Below are 16,471 nucleotides of genomic sequence, written 5' to 3'. Positions count from 1 at the left end.
TTTTCAGGTGGATACGGTGAGTTATCAACCCTCGAAAATGATATAACCCTCGGCCTCCGGCCTCGGGATATATCACTTACTCGGGTTGATAACTCACCCTATCCACCTGAAAATAGGTCGATAATTGTATAATATATATTACAGAAGCAACTCACATTATTTTCAGTTGAAAAGGTTTATACGACAAAAGGCGAGGTTATTTGTAAAAATCATGTTATTTTTATCGAGGACATGTATTTTAACCCGAGGACCTCTTACCAGAGGAATAGCTTCATCCATTCCATTCCACCAATCTTATGACAGCCGTTTTTACATAGACAGAACTCGTTGCAATCTTGTGCTGGCTAAGCCAGACACAGCATCCTTCCAGGATGTGGGATATTTCTTGCCTGTGTCTCAGTTTCAGAGAGTATGCAGTGGAATGGATGTGTACTGTGACCAGCAACCTACCCCTACTGATGATGAGATTTGTCAAGTCACTTAGGAAGATGTTTCCATATAGCCATGACATAATGCACAATGTTCGGTCACTTTTATGTCACGACGTAATTCATTGGAAAAAGTGTTGAACAGTTAAGTAATACAAGTGCAATAGTTTTTTTTTTTTTAAATTGTAAACAGAAAGGATATATTTATTCAATTAAGTGAGGATTTTTATCAAAATGTCTGCAATATTTTTCCTCAATTGATGCGTTTTTTGGTGAGAAAATGACTTTTTTGGCACGACAGATGTAACACACATCTCTATGCAGTTTCAGTCAAAGTGTCACTGTGGTCAAACTGAACACCACATGGCGGTAAAATTTGACACAGATTCCCAGAAAACGCACTATTATGACATCATTACAATATAATGAATTGTGACGTCATACTTCAAAATGGTGGACTTTGTTTGTAGATTTGCCGATCAACAGATCCCAAGAGGAAAGAAAAAAAAGTGAAAAATCACAAATGCACACAGTACGAACAATACAAATTCATGACATATAGATATGAATTTTTAATATAAAAACACTTTTTTCATCTATTTTGATAAAATGTGAGAAAATATAGTCTGCGACGTTGTTTAACTAATTTATCGAACAAAACCTTTGACTTGCAGAAATGACACAAAATGCAATATTTTGATTTTTGCTCTATCACGCAAGTTAATGACGTTAAAAAATGACTTTACATTATTCAGAATAAAAAAATACATTTTTTTGCTCAAATATACGTGTGCGAAATTTCTATTGAAAATTCAAAAAAGTATTGGAGAAATTGCATTTTTTCTTTTGTCTTGCAGGTTTGCTGAATGTTGGAAATGACGTCAATTGCGGTCGTCACGTTATAAAAAAATGACATTTTTTGCATTCAATGACGTTTCATAAAAGTGACCAAACATTGTGCGCAACGTCTATATAAGTACCCTCTAACTTTGGAGGAAAAGCAGTTCTTTCTGGAGCAGACTCTCCTATCCTTGAGACAGACACCCAATTGCTTATATCCGTCAGATCTAACAAACAGCGATTAGTTTCAGATATTCATTTTTCTTTACAGAAATATCTCATGGCTGAGCTTCTTCTTTGAGAATTGTAAGAAAATCCATTGCAAGTCTGTGGAAAAGTCCAAATGTCACCGAGACGAAGGCAACAGATTTTTCCAGCATAAACAGTATGAGGAGTCACTGCAGTGCTACACAAAGGTAAAACATTTAATTAATGTAAAAGGAATGGGTCGTTATGGCTTGTCACAGATTCAGATACTGTCTCTTGTCTGAAGTGTCACTTGGATGATGGAGCATGTTTCTTTGGCAAAAACAGTAAAGCCAATTGGTTGTCTCACTGGAAACCTCACATAGAATTCTGAAGAGGACTTTTAACAAAAATATGAAGTTCAAATGTTCAATTGACAAACACAAAAAGTATCAAAAAAAAAGTATAAAGTATAAAACTTAGCTCTTTCACCCCTATATAACTTTAGTAGACTTTACCATGCATTGATCTGGACAGGTCCATTATGAATTACAGTGGTGAAAGTGTTTGAAAAAAATGCACGAAACTTTGATTTATGATTTTATACTAGTGATAGGTCAAACACAAACCAAATATGTTCTATAAATCTGATGGAATCTATATATTTTGATTTGCTATCTTTTCAATTCATCATGCCATATATTAGAAAAATCGTATAACATGACATATTTTGATAATGATTTAATATTCTATCAGATGTCTATAATGTAAATAATTGAATATAAACTTGATTTACATTGGAGTAATCCACCAAAAAGTATATTATTTTTACACTGGAAAATAAATTTGTGATTTCCTAAGAGCTCTGACTATCATAGGATTGTTAGCCCTGTACAGGTTTCATGATAACTGTCAGAATAGATCTGTGTAGATCTATGCAATTGTTATCAATTGTTTCACAATTGTTTGTAAAATAAATTTGTGTGTCTGCATAATCATTATACAACTTGTTTCATAATTGTTGGTAACATAAATCTATGTAATCATTAAATCTTGTTTCACAATTATTGGTTAGATGAAATATAATTAATTTCAATGTTACTTATCTATTTCTAGGCTGTCGTACATGCTCCCGGAGTTGAAGCCAGAACAGAGGACTTGGCCTTAGCTTATGCTAACATATCTGCTTCCTTATTCCACCTACAGAGATATCAGGTGAGATTACAATGTCATCTACCTCCTCTCGCGTAAGAAATGCACAATGCTATACATTGGTGAAACCGGCGGTCCACTCAACGTCAGAATCAACAATCACTGCTGGTCTATCAAACAGAGCAAACCTGACTATCCGGTCTCTAGACATTTCAACTTACCCAGTCATAGTTGGAAAGACATGCAGGTGATTGCAATCAAGCACTGTTCCTACTGGACACAAACCAAGCGTCAATCGAGAGAGAGATTCTGGATTACTTATCTACAGACCCGCTATCCAAAAGGCATTACCTAACTTTAAATATATACATCGCCTTTCATTGAAAACACATAATTTGGAGAAATCACAAAAATAAACAGAAGTAAGATTCAATATCACGAAAATGTTTTCCACTGATGTGGAATGTTTTTTGTGGCATGATTTTCAAAAAAAAAATTCAAATATGACCCATCTTAGCCCTGGAATAAATAGGGGTTACAAATTTCAAGCTTACTAAATTGAAATTGTGAAAATATGATCAAGGAGTCATGTTTTTAAATGATATTTGAAAATTGTATTACCTTGGGCATATCATATACAAATATTGTGAAATTGGCATGGATTTTCATTCCCTTTTTTGCCTTTTCATTGACTTTTTAGGGGGGGAATATGGCAAAACATGATAACAACGTATAGAAACGGTCCTCGGAAATAACGAAAATTAGTTAGCATTTGTAAACATACAATAGTTTTGTATTTTGTTCTTTCGTTGAAAATTAAGGATAAAAAATCAACAGGATTGAGACTACATTCACCCTAATATTACAGAAAACATTTTTTATGGATTTTACTATTTTCGGCCAGCAAATTTGTACGGATGGTATATTTCAAGCTTAATAACTCAAAAAGTAGTTCAAGAAAAACCCATTTTTCTACACAGATTTGAAATCTGCATGAAAAATGCAAGAAAATAAGACCTGTTAGAAAAAAGATATTAGTTTTCCCAATGCTCTCAGCCAGATTTACCTGTTAGCCATCAGAGGACGAACATGATTGAATGTTTGTGACACAATTTTATTTACCTATTTTAACATACAGGCCTGCCTTGCTAATATCACAGCTGCCAAGGAAAATGGCTACCCTGATTGTCTACTCCATAAACTTCTCCTACGGCAGGCCCAGTGTCTCTTCCATGGACACCAGATAGAAGAAGCTCACACAAGTATGTCTGGTTTTTATTTTTGTCCTCATATGTTATTAGCCGGACTGGAAGATAGGCCTTACTTCCAATTTCTAGGGGAAAATGTAGCAGGTTGTACTCTGGAACAGTCTTTCTGCTGTCAAGATATTTTGATACTTATTAGAGCATGTGATAGAAATATTAAATATTGATAATTGAAAAATTGTTGATGACTAGACAAATTTATTTTGTTGTCATCTTTTCCAAAATTAAAGAGTAGTACATCCTTTTCTAGTTGGAATTTATAAGATAAGATAAAATGAGATAAGATAAGATGAAATAAGATAGGATGAAATAAGACAAATTATATTTTGTTAAAGTGTCACGCATTTAAAAAAATAAGTTTGTACAGATAACATTAAAATATCCAGCCTTACAAGGCTTACGAGACACTATGATCAAATTTGAACCATTTAAAATATATAAAAGGCTGCTAGTAAATGACATTGGTGTGAAACACAGATAAGGGGAGATAACCTTAATTTTAGAACATGTGTAATCATATTGTATAAAAAAAGATAGAAAATTATTGTGCATAAATTTATTTTTTCCAATATGAATACTTGTGTATTATTATAATTAATAGGTCTTCAAGCAGCAAAGGAACATGTAAAAACAAATGAGAAGAAAACAGGTGAGCAAATTAGACACAATTCATAAATTTGTTTCTTCTTTTATTTCTCTTTTACTGTATTGCATAAAACTTCATAGACTTGGCAATGCAGGCTGTTACCTGCTCTGCTAGATCGACATCTTTTCTCTAAGTTAACTTTAGGGTTTTGATGTTGAATCAGTATTTGTAATATGATTATAATTGTAACCTCTCCGAAGTGGGTATTTTATTCAGTGTGTAGATGTCAAGGGCAGAATGTTTTTTGTGACCAAATGGAAATTGGCGCTATGTAGAAATCATATTTCATTTTGTTATCATTTCAGAACTATTTCTTCGAGAAGTTTCAAATTTTGAAAAAAAGCTTCAGAATGTAGCTGCAAAGTAAGTAAAAAGTCAGTTTATTGTGATAATTTGGACTAAATCTTATGGGATAATGGCAAATAGTTTTCATAAGGTAAATGTTTCTAGTTTATTTGCCTATCTTTTAAACAAATGATATTATGATAATTACTTCTGACATGATTTGTTGAGGGAGGGCATATGATGTTGTCCATACCTGACTCATCTGGTTGCGTCATGTCACATCCCATTCCGTCCTGCTTTGTTATATGCAAGCTTGGCATTCATTTTCCCCACCATTCACTGATCTTGTCACAGGTTTTAGTAGTGAAAGATTTCTCTGTCAACCATTAGGGTATGACAGATATTGCTGTAATCTTTTAAACCAGAAGTTCCGGTAAAACAAATCCCTGATGTCATACATGACTTCATGCAGTATAATCGTGCATTATTGATGACATCATCAATATTGATGTGCGGTTGACGGAACCATATTCATGTCATTAAGGCTATTATCTCTTCTTTTTCTTTAGTGTATTGGAATAAAGGAATCATTCCCTATCTATGACAACGAAGTTACACACCTCAGGGGAATTCATGAATGTTTAACTCTTGATAAGCCTCAGGTTGGATGTTCATCAATTACCCCTCGGATTGTATTTCGTTGTCATACCCTGAGGTAAGGAAAGATTCTAGTAGTCTTACAAATATTTCTAGTTTAGAATAGAATTATTTCATTTAATTTCTCTTTCACAGTAAAAATAACCAGAGTTCCAAGTCTGAGAAAGCAAAACTTCCAGATCTCAGCTATGGCCGTAACCAGGTGGTAACCCAGGCAACCAGTGGTATAAGGATGGAGCAGACGACAGACAAGGGGCGACACCTAGTGGTAAGTCCTGTTACTATAGTTATCTTGCATCATGTAACCATGACCTTTGTTGTTGTTTACCGTACAACATTTGTTGTTTCTGTGGTTGTTATGTGGAGCCATGAATATAAAAACAAAATTTGTACACTGGTATGTACAGAGGGGCACACTTAATTTGAAATCTGTTATATTGAAATATTTCTTAATTTGAAATTAATTATCATTCAGCTCACATCTATCCATTGTCTTTCTCTTTGGTTATATTGAAATCTGGATAATTTGAATAGATTTTCCATTCCCTAAGGACTTCCACTGTATTATGCAATTTTGACATACTGGTAAAATGAGAAAGTTAAATTTTAAGAAATGAAAATTTTGCGATCAGGCCTAATGAGTATATCTGTATAACCCATCACTTAATCTTGTATATTCCTTTGTGGATAATTTTCATAACCACAACATTGTCCTGTGAAATCTCTCAGTTACAATGGCTGTATGGTACTGTAACTATGGTTATAAAGACTAATCACAAAGATTTCTGCAAACAAAATTGTCGGAAAGTACAACCGTCAAAGAAAGAACAAATGTATTCACATACATTTTAGTGTTGTACAGTTTATCTGCCTTTGTTGTTCAGAAAACAAATATATCTTCTCGTTTGGTATGAAATTATAAGAGTTGTTCCCCTTGGTTTGCTACAAAATGTTACAATACAGAGGATTCCTCTTATTTGCATAGGTCATTTTCCAGAAGAAAATATGCAAATAACCGGAGTATTCGAATAGGCGGAGATGACATTTTGCACCTCCGTTTGACCCCACACATATGTATGTGAATAGGCAAATAGATATCGTTTCGTTTAATTGATAAATACGTATTATTTACACTCAAAACGAACCACAAGTAATTATTTTCGAAGTTGTATATCGATTTTAATTGTTTAATAACAAAAAATATTCCAATATTAGATTCTTGTTTACGTTAGATCGACACGTGAATATTTGAGAAACAGCTAAACAATCGATATCAAATGCAATTAGATTCTACTAAACAGGATTGGATTTGTGTCTTCAATTCTAAACCTAAATAATAAACAAATTTACGTACATTTGCCTGGCAAAATGAACTTACGATCGTGATTAAACTTAAAAGTGCCGATCAACTAGTAGTGTTGCTTTTACACATGTGCATATGAATTCGAAAATGGCGGCAGGTGATGAAGCCACGCGTTCACTCGACCTAAATGTCTTTTGAGAATTCTCCCTGTATTGTTGATCTATACGGCGAATAGCTTGATAACATTTCAGAAATTAATGCATATTCAAGTAGCAATGAAACAATTAACGTAGCAAGTATCTTTTGTATCCTAAGCTTACATACTGTACGAAACTTGCGGTAGTCATTGCACGCCGACTTTGCATGCTTATATATTTCGTTCAACGAGACGCTTGATACGCACATGTCTGTCGTAGCCAGCAAGACTCTGATTGAACGAGACTACTCTTGAATGGCGATTGTTGTAAGGAAGCATGGTTTCTCCAACCGATCGCGAACTAAGGTACGTTACGTTAATAAATAAACATATTTCAAAGTGCAAATGCTTTAATTAGACGTTTGAGTCAGTGAATATACTAAAGTTATGATCAACCGCTGCTGATGTAAATCGTAACAGCGTCGAATACCTTTGCAGGCTCATGCATAAAATAACAAGCCATACTCTAAAGTTAATTTGTTAAAAATTTCGCTAAAAATGTATTGCAAAATTGAAAAATATTCGATTTTGTTTTTAGAATTTCCCAAATATTTTATTCAAATAACCGGAGGTCATGTAAAAGTCTATGCAAATACACGGAGTTGAAAAACAAAGATAAAGAAGGAAAAAATCGGGACCGCAGAATTTTATGCAAATAACCGAAATATTCGAATAACCGTTATTCGATTATGTGGAGTCCTCTGTATTCTTAAAGGGACAATTCACTGAAGCTAATTCTTTTACATAACCAAGAAGCAAAATATGGCATAAATGTATTGTTCTACATTTCTAATGAAACATATAACATTAAATATTAACAAATTCCACGTCATTGTTTAGTATTTTAATTAATATCGTTGTAATTACAAATCGTTGATCAATACGATTAAGCAGGTACAATATGTACGCTGTACCCATACCAGAGTCAAAGTCACGCACGTCAAACAGATGAACTACATAACCACTGAGGAGGTGTGAAATTATTTTTTAGGCAAGACAATTCACCCAGTAAGGTAAACACACCACTGTCAGAGCGATTTGAGCAGTTCTAGACAAAAGTTTCATTGCTCTACGTGCAAGGGACAGGGTTCGGCATACAAGATGTTCAACCACAACGTGTAATGGCGGACAGCGAGCGAGTTTGAACGTTTCATACACATTTCACCTCCATGGGCTTTTCTGGCATATCACAGTAAAACCGGCTGATCTAATTATCCCCCGCGAAACGCGTTTGCGGGGGATATTGATTTGGGCTCTGTCCGTCCGTCCATGCGTCCGTGCGTCCGTGCGTCCGTCCGTCCGTCCGAGTATCGTTTCCGGGCTATAACTCCTAAACCGTTCAACTTGGCTACACGAAACTTTCTGTACATGTTAGGCTAGTGCTCTAGTTGTGCCTTTTGCTAATGGGAACCTTTCATTTTCGATACTTTTTCTGTTACCATGGAAACTTATTCAAAAATACCATATTATTAAAGTTTCCTTTCTATTCCGGGCTATAACTCGAAAACCGTTCAACTTGGCTACACGAAACTTTCTGTACATGTTAGGCTACTGCTCTAGTTGTGCCTTTTTCTAATGGGAACCTTCCATTTTCAATACTTTTTCTGTTACCATGGAAACTTATTAAAAAATACCATATTATTAAAGTTTACTTTCTATTCCGGGCTATAACTCGAAAACCGTTCAACTTGGCTACACGAAACTTTCTGTACATGTTAGGCTAGTGCTCTAGTTGTGCCTTTTGCTAATGGGAACCTTTCATTTTCGATACTTTTTCTGTTACCATGGAAACTTATTCAAAAATACCATATTATTAAAGTTTCCTTTCTATTCCGGGCTATAACTCGAAAACCGTTCAATTTGGCTACACGAAACTTTCTGTACATGTTAGGCTAGTGCTCTAGTTGTGCCTTTTTCTAATGGGAACCTTCCATTTTCAATACTTTTTCTGTTACCATGGAAACTTATTAAAAAATACCATATTATTAAAGTTTCCTTTCTATTCCGGGCTATAACTCGAAAACCGTTCAACTTGGCTACACGAAACTTTCTGTACATGTTAGGCTACTGCTCTAGTTGTGCCTTTTGCTAATGGGAATCTTTCATTTTCAATACTTTTTCTGTTACCATGGAAACTTATTTAAAAATACCATATTATTAAAGTTTCCTTTCTATTTCAGGCTATAACTCAAAAACCGTTCAACTTGGCTACACGAAACTTTCTGTACATGTTAGGCTAGTGCTCTAGTTGTGCCTTTTGCTAATGGGAATCTTTCATTTTCAATACTTTTTCTGTTACCATGGAAACTTATTCAAAAAAATACCATATTACAGTTTCTATTCTGGGCTATATTATTCAACTCATTTCCAAAAAACTTTTTACGGTAGATAATAATAAGTCACCGTCATGACTGTACTTTGCTTATTGTCAATTTCTTTTTATCCACCGCGTAACATGTTTGCCGCATCCATTTTGACCATACAGTATATTCTGTCTACCAGACACCTGGATTGATGGTTAGATCATCATATTGTGTGGGGAAAGCTGTCAAGGTTATAGGAGGTAATCTTATATTTATAATTACCTCATAAATTAGGTATCCGAATGCTCCATAAAGTGTTGTCCATGTACACCACCAGCTGTCATATTGTTTTTCAGTTTTAGAATACCCATATATTGTTACTTGTGAATTTGGACAATTGCTTTGATGCAGTTCCATCAACATAATGAGATGTAAATTATGCAATGTATATATTTAGCTATGTTTGTGTCATAAAAAATATCATATTCATATTACTTAAACATGTTACATCAATTCTGTGTTCTTTTATTCTTTTAAATGTCATGTTACTGGAGAGCGGATATATTGTTGTATGAATTTATTCAAGGACAATACTAAGCTCTGTTCAAATAGTTAAACCTACATGGATGACAATATCAAGATTTAAACTCTTAGTTACAATGAGCTTCATTTATTTTATGTTTGAGCTTTCATACACAAACTGGGCGCGGGGGATAATGCCAAGCTTTGCGGCTCCTTGTTTCCATTAGAACTGAGTTTTTTCAGTTATATGTACAAATTTTAATGTTCTCTTAGACTGAATTGTCCCTTTAAGTGTAAAACCTGATTGTGGATGTGAAATAATGTATGGGCATCCTCATTTTGATTCAAAACACTCATCTGTGATATTACAGAACATGGAATTTATTTTTTCATGTTCTGACAGCTTCATCTGCTAAGGACGATCATGGACTTGTGGATAGGGCGGCCTGCCATTTTTTTAATAGGTCTCATTGTTGTGAAATGGAAACACACACACAGGGTAGTTGCAAGTTACACTGTGATTTTTCTTTGAGAACTATGGCTTTCTTCCACCTCATTTACATGACCTTAAATAACCCTGGCTGTTTACACTACAAGATGTTTAACAAACACATCGAAACAATGCTTCATTTACCACTCGACTAAAACTCTCTCCTTCTCTTGACGGAATCAAATACAATACAGAATGAGAATGCAATTTTATTGTTTTACATTTATTTCAACTAATGATAATCCAAAGCTGTGTCCTGTGGTTTGGGCATATCCCCGATCAGGTATCGGACCGAGGTGACCCAGTTTACAATTACGATACAATATTAAAGATTCTGACTTAAATAGCCTAACACTAGCTATAGGAACTGGTGTGGTGGTTCTATTTTGTGGACATAGAATTATAAATGCTTATTGCATTGTATGATTGCATTTGTTAAGATGCGAGAGTGAATAAAATAATGCACTCGTCCCAATGTATCGGGTAAAAAACTTATCCCGGCATGACTTTGGTTACATTCACCGATCGAGTGTGACCAATCATGTAAATTAGTTGGAATACAGTAAGTAGAATATTGGACCTGGTCCCGTCGACTTTAACTTAAGGTATCTGTTTTTTACTGTAATGAACAAAATTGGTTTTCATAGTATACAATACATATTTTAATAACAAACGATCTCTTGATTTAATAGTGTAAACATGTGAAGCAATGAATGTACAAGCCCAGTTTTTAATTATCTCATTGAGATACTGTCTAAGTTGCGACTTTGAAATCCACTTGGAGAAGTTGCCTGGTAACGATCATAGGTTGGTGTTTTTTCTCCAGGTAATCTGGCTTTCCTTGACCCCTGAAAGGATCACATTCTGAAATAACCCTGGCCCTTTAAGGGATATATAATTTTCTATGTTACACTCATTTCTATTGGTTAGATCTTTGAGGTTATTTTTACATACACCAAAAGAAGTGTACGCCGAGTATTATGTAATTGTACAATATTATTAGCGATGGGCTAATAGGTTTTGGGACTGCATAATTATTGTACTCGTTTTACTGTTTCATTTGAAAAAATACAAGAAATGTTGGCTTAGGTATGACCTTTAAGGTCAAAATTACAAAGCCATTGTTACATACATGATAAGGTCATCGTATGGTTGACCCTATGAGAACGTTGATATATACATAATAGTGTACGAGGGTCTAATGATAAGTTCTAGACTTGCTAATTCTTCGGTCACTTTGAAATCTCCTAGACAGGAAAAGTCTTTCAATGTCCCCTAATCCGGGACAAGAGTGTTGCTATCTTTCGTATTTGCTAAACATAAATATGTATAGTATTGGTCTTTTAACAGACATCTATACTTGCTGTGTGGGATTCTTATTGAAACAGTTGACGTCGGGTTGCGAGATCTGTACGAGCTTTATCATGAAAACGGTCCATATATCCTTCAGTGTCAATGTTGTTTCGTTGATCAATGAGAATGACCTGGTCTATGTAGACACAGGTATAGGTATATCGAAATGCCACTAACAGTTTAAGCTTTATCTGGGGATCAGGATTTAAAACAAACATTCAGCCACTTGTTCCGTACATATTGATGGAGCAAAATGTTTGAGTTACGAACCTACAGTAAATACTTGATCTGTCAGTTGGGAAAATTTTTCTTGATAATTAATGATTTCTTAAACACAAATTACCTGTAGTATCGTTGAATGTTTTTCAGATTAGTTCTTTGAAACTTGTCTCACCTGTGCATGGTATATGCTTTGTGGATTTTTTTTTCACAAACAAAATTTGTTTACATTATGTTCAGGCAAATGCATTAAATTTCTTTGTGTCCATAATGTTAAAGGCTTCCTGTATTCAGGATTCAATGAACATAACCAAGCAATATTGAATTTTCTTCTGTCAAATAAAATATGGAATGTTATTTAACCCAACTCTGAAGCACCTTTTTAAAGTAAATACATGGACACCGTTAAGTACGCAATTTACAAGATTTGGTTCTTAAGCTTGAGCACTATAACAAAATGTGATATACAAGTTGATAGATTTCAGTAATGGGAGCCATGTCTGACGTCAAAGCTTTTTTGTTAGCAGATTTTAACTTCCTCTGTACATGGTGGTTCAGCTTTTTAGCTTTGACTTTCACGTAAATAACAGCTAGTGTTTATTTATATAACAAGTCAACACAGTATAAATCTGTTGTTCGTGACACACTGTTGAGGCATGAATTCAACAACTACATACTTTTTCTTGAGATTTTTTACTTTCTTTATTAAAAATTCTGGTCAACTTTTAAAATTTCAAAATTTACCAAACTTCCAATTGAACACATTATTCAACTATGTTGCATGGGGAATTACAAATAGCATATACATTATGAATATTTTATTGAGAACAAATTTTGTTTTGTCATAAAAGTCAATACAGAATTTAAAGGAAAATTTAGAGTTTCTGGGGGGAACAAATCATTGAAAAACAGCTCATTTGATTTTAAACTCAATTTATGATAAAAAAATGAATTAATTTGCTCAAAAAGATCTCAATTGTTGAAATAGAAAATGAATAAATAAAGAAACAATCACAATCTTTTCTTTATCGAAATAGACATGGGCTGTTGTGAAATCCAGACTAAATCAGAATAAGATCAAAATCATGAATGACATATACAAATATATTGTTCGTATGTGGCCTTAAATGCATGCGGATATGATAAGAGAGAGTAAGGCTTCTGTTTCAGCTAATGGCCTATCTCTATGAGTAAATACTGTTTGAAATATGCATCACCTTTAATCACTGTGGGTGCCCTGATATTGCCAGACCGGTAACCACCTCTGGCCGTCGGCCAGGTGAGAGAGAAAAGGTGCAAAGTGATTCTATTGGATCTGAAATTTTACCATTAGCTGCAATCGATTACATTCAGTCTGTAAATGTGACCAGGTTTTACTGTACTAGGCTAATCTTCTAGTAGACAGATTTCATTTTCCGGCATGATGAAGAATAGAGACTTTCTGTATGGATTTTTAAAAGGTACAAAAGAATTTAAACGCCCCGTATATTTCACCGTGGTCGATTCCAATGACATCTCGTCATTCACAGGTGATTTACAAACAGCTTGTCACAATGATGCAAACTTGGTTATATAGAACTATCGGCTCAGCGTCATAGGAAAATCATATTCAATCCGATCATTGAACGAAAATTGATTGCTTTGTGAAAAAATTCATCACTTATAAACTGTGTCTATGGTCACAAACTGTTTGTAGTGGTTCCTTGTAGCTAACAAAGTAATCGTTACAGAATATCGAATGGAGAAACATGGACTTGAACAGTGAGCATTCGGAGATTTTAATTGATGTCCTTGTTGAATGAGGACTGAAAATTAGTCCTATGTTTGAAACAAAGGTTTGGATTCATTTGGAAAAGGTTCTTCAGCCGTAATCAAAAAAAGTGAATATTTTGAAAACTTGAATACTGTAGTTTGATCAAAATATTCTAGATATTTGTGAGGAATGTTGTTTCACAGTGTCAAGATATAAACCACGAAAATTAAAGAATGAAAGCGAAGTGGGAAGTCAAAAGTATTGAACACCATCCGGCAATTAGAACTAAAAAACAGAACAATGTCGCTGCAAGACAGATGGAAAATCAAATTTCTTTTATGGAGAACAAATGTCTGTCTCAAACAGCAAGGTTAGAACAGTCGATGCGAAATCTACGACGACAGCTAGACGACATGTCACAGGAAAAGGAGCGTACTGGAGAGGAACGCACAAGGCAACGCATAACTTCAAGTTATATAATGCGTCAGTATTCTGTGACTCCCGAATTAAATAAACTTCGACGAAATTCTAGATCATGTGAATTCCTTACCCCTAAAAGTAAGCATCAGTGTCAACATTTTCCGTGTACGGCCCCAACATCTTATCATACTATAGGTTTCCGGATCGACCCGGACAACACATCGTGGGTGCCATGGAAACAGTTGAGACATAATCTCAGTGATACAGCTTTGGCAGCCATGGGGAAGTCAGCCATTTTGAATACAGGGATATCACGATTGACCGCTCAAAGAAGATCAGAATTGTTAAAGCTAGAAATGGAGAGTCGACGAAAAAGGTCAGAAAAAGAAAAGCCACCATCTTGGCAAGTGAATTATGGGAAGCCAACACCTTACAAAAGACTAAAATACCCAGTAAAACTGGACCCATTAGATATGACTTTGTGACATGAGAACTTGGCTTTTAAGATTTGATATATAGCTATAGGTTTGATAAAAAAATGATGGGAAAACTGCATCATTCAGTAAATTGAGCTTGTGAAGCCTGCTGACTGGACAACATATAAACTTAACATATGATTTGACCTTGTTAAATTTCCTGGAAGCATAAAAACCTGACCTTCTAAATTCTAAAACTAAACTTTTGCACTTTGCATGTGAATTGTGTTACCTTGAAAACAAGTGAACCATACAAACTAACCTTTGAACTCTTTTGTTTCCATGACAGCAGAAAAATATACAAACTTGATTTTGTGAACTATGTTTCCTATACAATGGTTTAATTGGCTTTATGAACTTTGTTGAGAACTTAAAGAAATTGACAACAAGCTGCACACCAAAATTGACCTTCATATGAATTTTGTTTCCTTGCCAATTATAAATCTACGAAAGTGACCTTATGAACTCTATTTCCATGACATCAGGTGTAACCCTACACAGGTTTGTTATTGCTAAAAATGTTTTTTGTAGATTTCTTATTTAACGAAGATTTTGTGTGTATTGTTTAAACTAAATTCAATTAAAGTTATTAATTATCAAATTGTTTTTAATGAGCCAGCAAAAATGCTAGTTATGGCATTATTGTTTTTGTCTTAGTTGTTTAAGATGAAATGTTGATCAAAATGTAAACTAGGAAGAAATAAATATTTATGTTGTTTTTCAAACTCTTTGTTTGTTCCTTTTAATTGGTAAAATACAAATAACATAATTATCTTCATAGGGCATCTTGGATATATATATCTTGAACATATTACCACAAACCCTCCACCTCTGGAACGCAAGTTTGAATTCCATGCCCAGGTACTGACCGCTGGTCGGTGGTTTTTCTCTAAATACTTCGGCTTTCCTCCACCACAAACCTGTCATGTCAACATGACTCTGACTGTTAATATTATGTCAAACTACTAAAACCCAAATCTGATTTGTAATTATACAACCAACATTAATTGTCTTTATAGAGTATCTTGGATACTGCAAAGTGGTTAAATCTAAAATCAAATAAATTCTTATGTGAAATATTTTTTAATTGGCACACAATAAAATATTGTAATTTTATTTGCAGGAGAATTGGGAAAATATTGATCATTGTATATGGTGCCTGGTATATAAATTAGTTTACTTAGCCCTTTAGAAATGATAGATTACACATGATATTAACAACATGGTGATATATATAATGAACTAGGTACACCAATTAACTTTTTATTGAGGCGGTATTCAAATACCCATTACAGCTAGAACGGCCAGCAAAAATTTAAATACATGTACTAATTACACTGATATTGGCACACACAATAAAGGTTTTATCTGAAAAATTGATCAGGCGCTCGAGGTTTTTAAAAATTTCAATAAAAGTAGCGTAACGAACAAATGTTGACACTATATTGATTATTGAAATAAAGCACTAATTCTCCTCGTTATCAGGATGTAAAGCAAGGATATGTTGTCTGGGTAATATTGTACAACCATTGGTCATGAATAGTCAGTCTTTGTGTGATGATGAGTCAGTAGTTTTTCATTTGAAGGATAACTGGATTACTCCGAGAAAAACAAGCTCCTTCAACCAGTACATGGCAACAGCCCCAAATAGGCCTCGGACTTGAGACTGAGATGGAGGGCTTCTGGTAAAGTATCTATACATGTACCTGTATTTGGTAATGACATGCATTCATTTGCATGCTTACTGAATGAAAAATGATACAAGTCATTTCCTTAATAAATTAGACCTTACCGAGTAGTAGTTGGATTCCTAGCAAGGACATGAAAAGGTCAAGGATCACCTGCTAGATCATAAGGGTTTTCTCTGGGTACTTTGGTTTCAATGGTAGTGGAGTGGTTGAAATATGTCCTGACATATTAATGTTACCATAAGACCTCCTCCTCTGGATTACAAGTTTGAATTCCAAATGGGGCAGT

At 34.4% G+C, this 16,471-nt stretch overlaps 2 protein-coding genes across 2 annotated transcripts in view; both read left to right on the top strand.

The window, feature by feature from the left end:
- The window catches only part of LOC138329869 (SET and MYND domain-containing protein 4-like), a 30,145-nt gene that overhangs the window by 1,528 nt on the left and 12,146 nt on the right, over positions 1-16,471 (top strand). Inside the window, exons 2-7 of the mRNA XM_069277158.1 lie at positions 1,540-1,684; positions 2,571-2,669; positions 3,745-3,868; positions 4,473-4,520; positions 4,823-4,880; positions 5,595-5,727. Coding sequence (XP_069133259.1) covers positions 1,540-1,684; positions 2,571-2,669; positions 3,745-3,868; positions 4,473-4,520; positions 4,823-4,880; positions 5,595-5,727 — 607 coding nt within the window. The remainder of the gene's footprint in view (positions 1-1,539; positions 1,685-2,570; positions 2,670-3,744; positions 3,869-4,472; positions 4,521-4,822; positions 4,881-5,594; positions 5,728-16,471) is intronic.
- On the top strand, positions 9,044-14,832 carry LOC138330235 (uncharacterized). Its single transcript, XM_069277700.1, has one exon. It carries the CDS (start codon positions 13,832-13,834, stop codon positions 14,501-14,503), a length of 672 nt encoding a protein of 223 aa, XP_069133801.1. The 5' UTR covers positions 9,044-13,831; the 3' UTR covers positions 14,504-14,832.

This window comes from Argopecten irradians, chromosome 8 (genome assembly GCF_041381155.1).
Source record: "Argopecten irradians isolate NY chromosome 8, Ai_NY, whole genome shotgun sequence".
Lineage (NCBI taxonomy): Eukaryota > Metazoa > Mollusca > Bivalvia > Pectinida > Pectinidae > Argopecten > Argopecten irradians.
Note: the sequence above shows the minus strand (reverse complement) of the source record. Positions and strands in the feature narration are given on the sequence as shown.

Coding starts and splice junctions, on each gene's coding strand:
- LOC138330235 (XM_069277700.1), top strand. CDS start 13,832: ATGAAAGCGAAGTGGGAAGTCAAAAGTATTGAACACCATCCGGCAATT.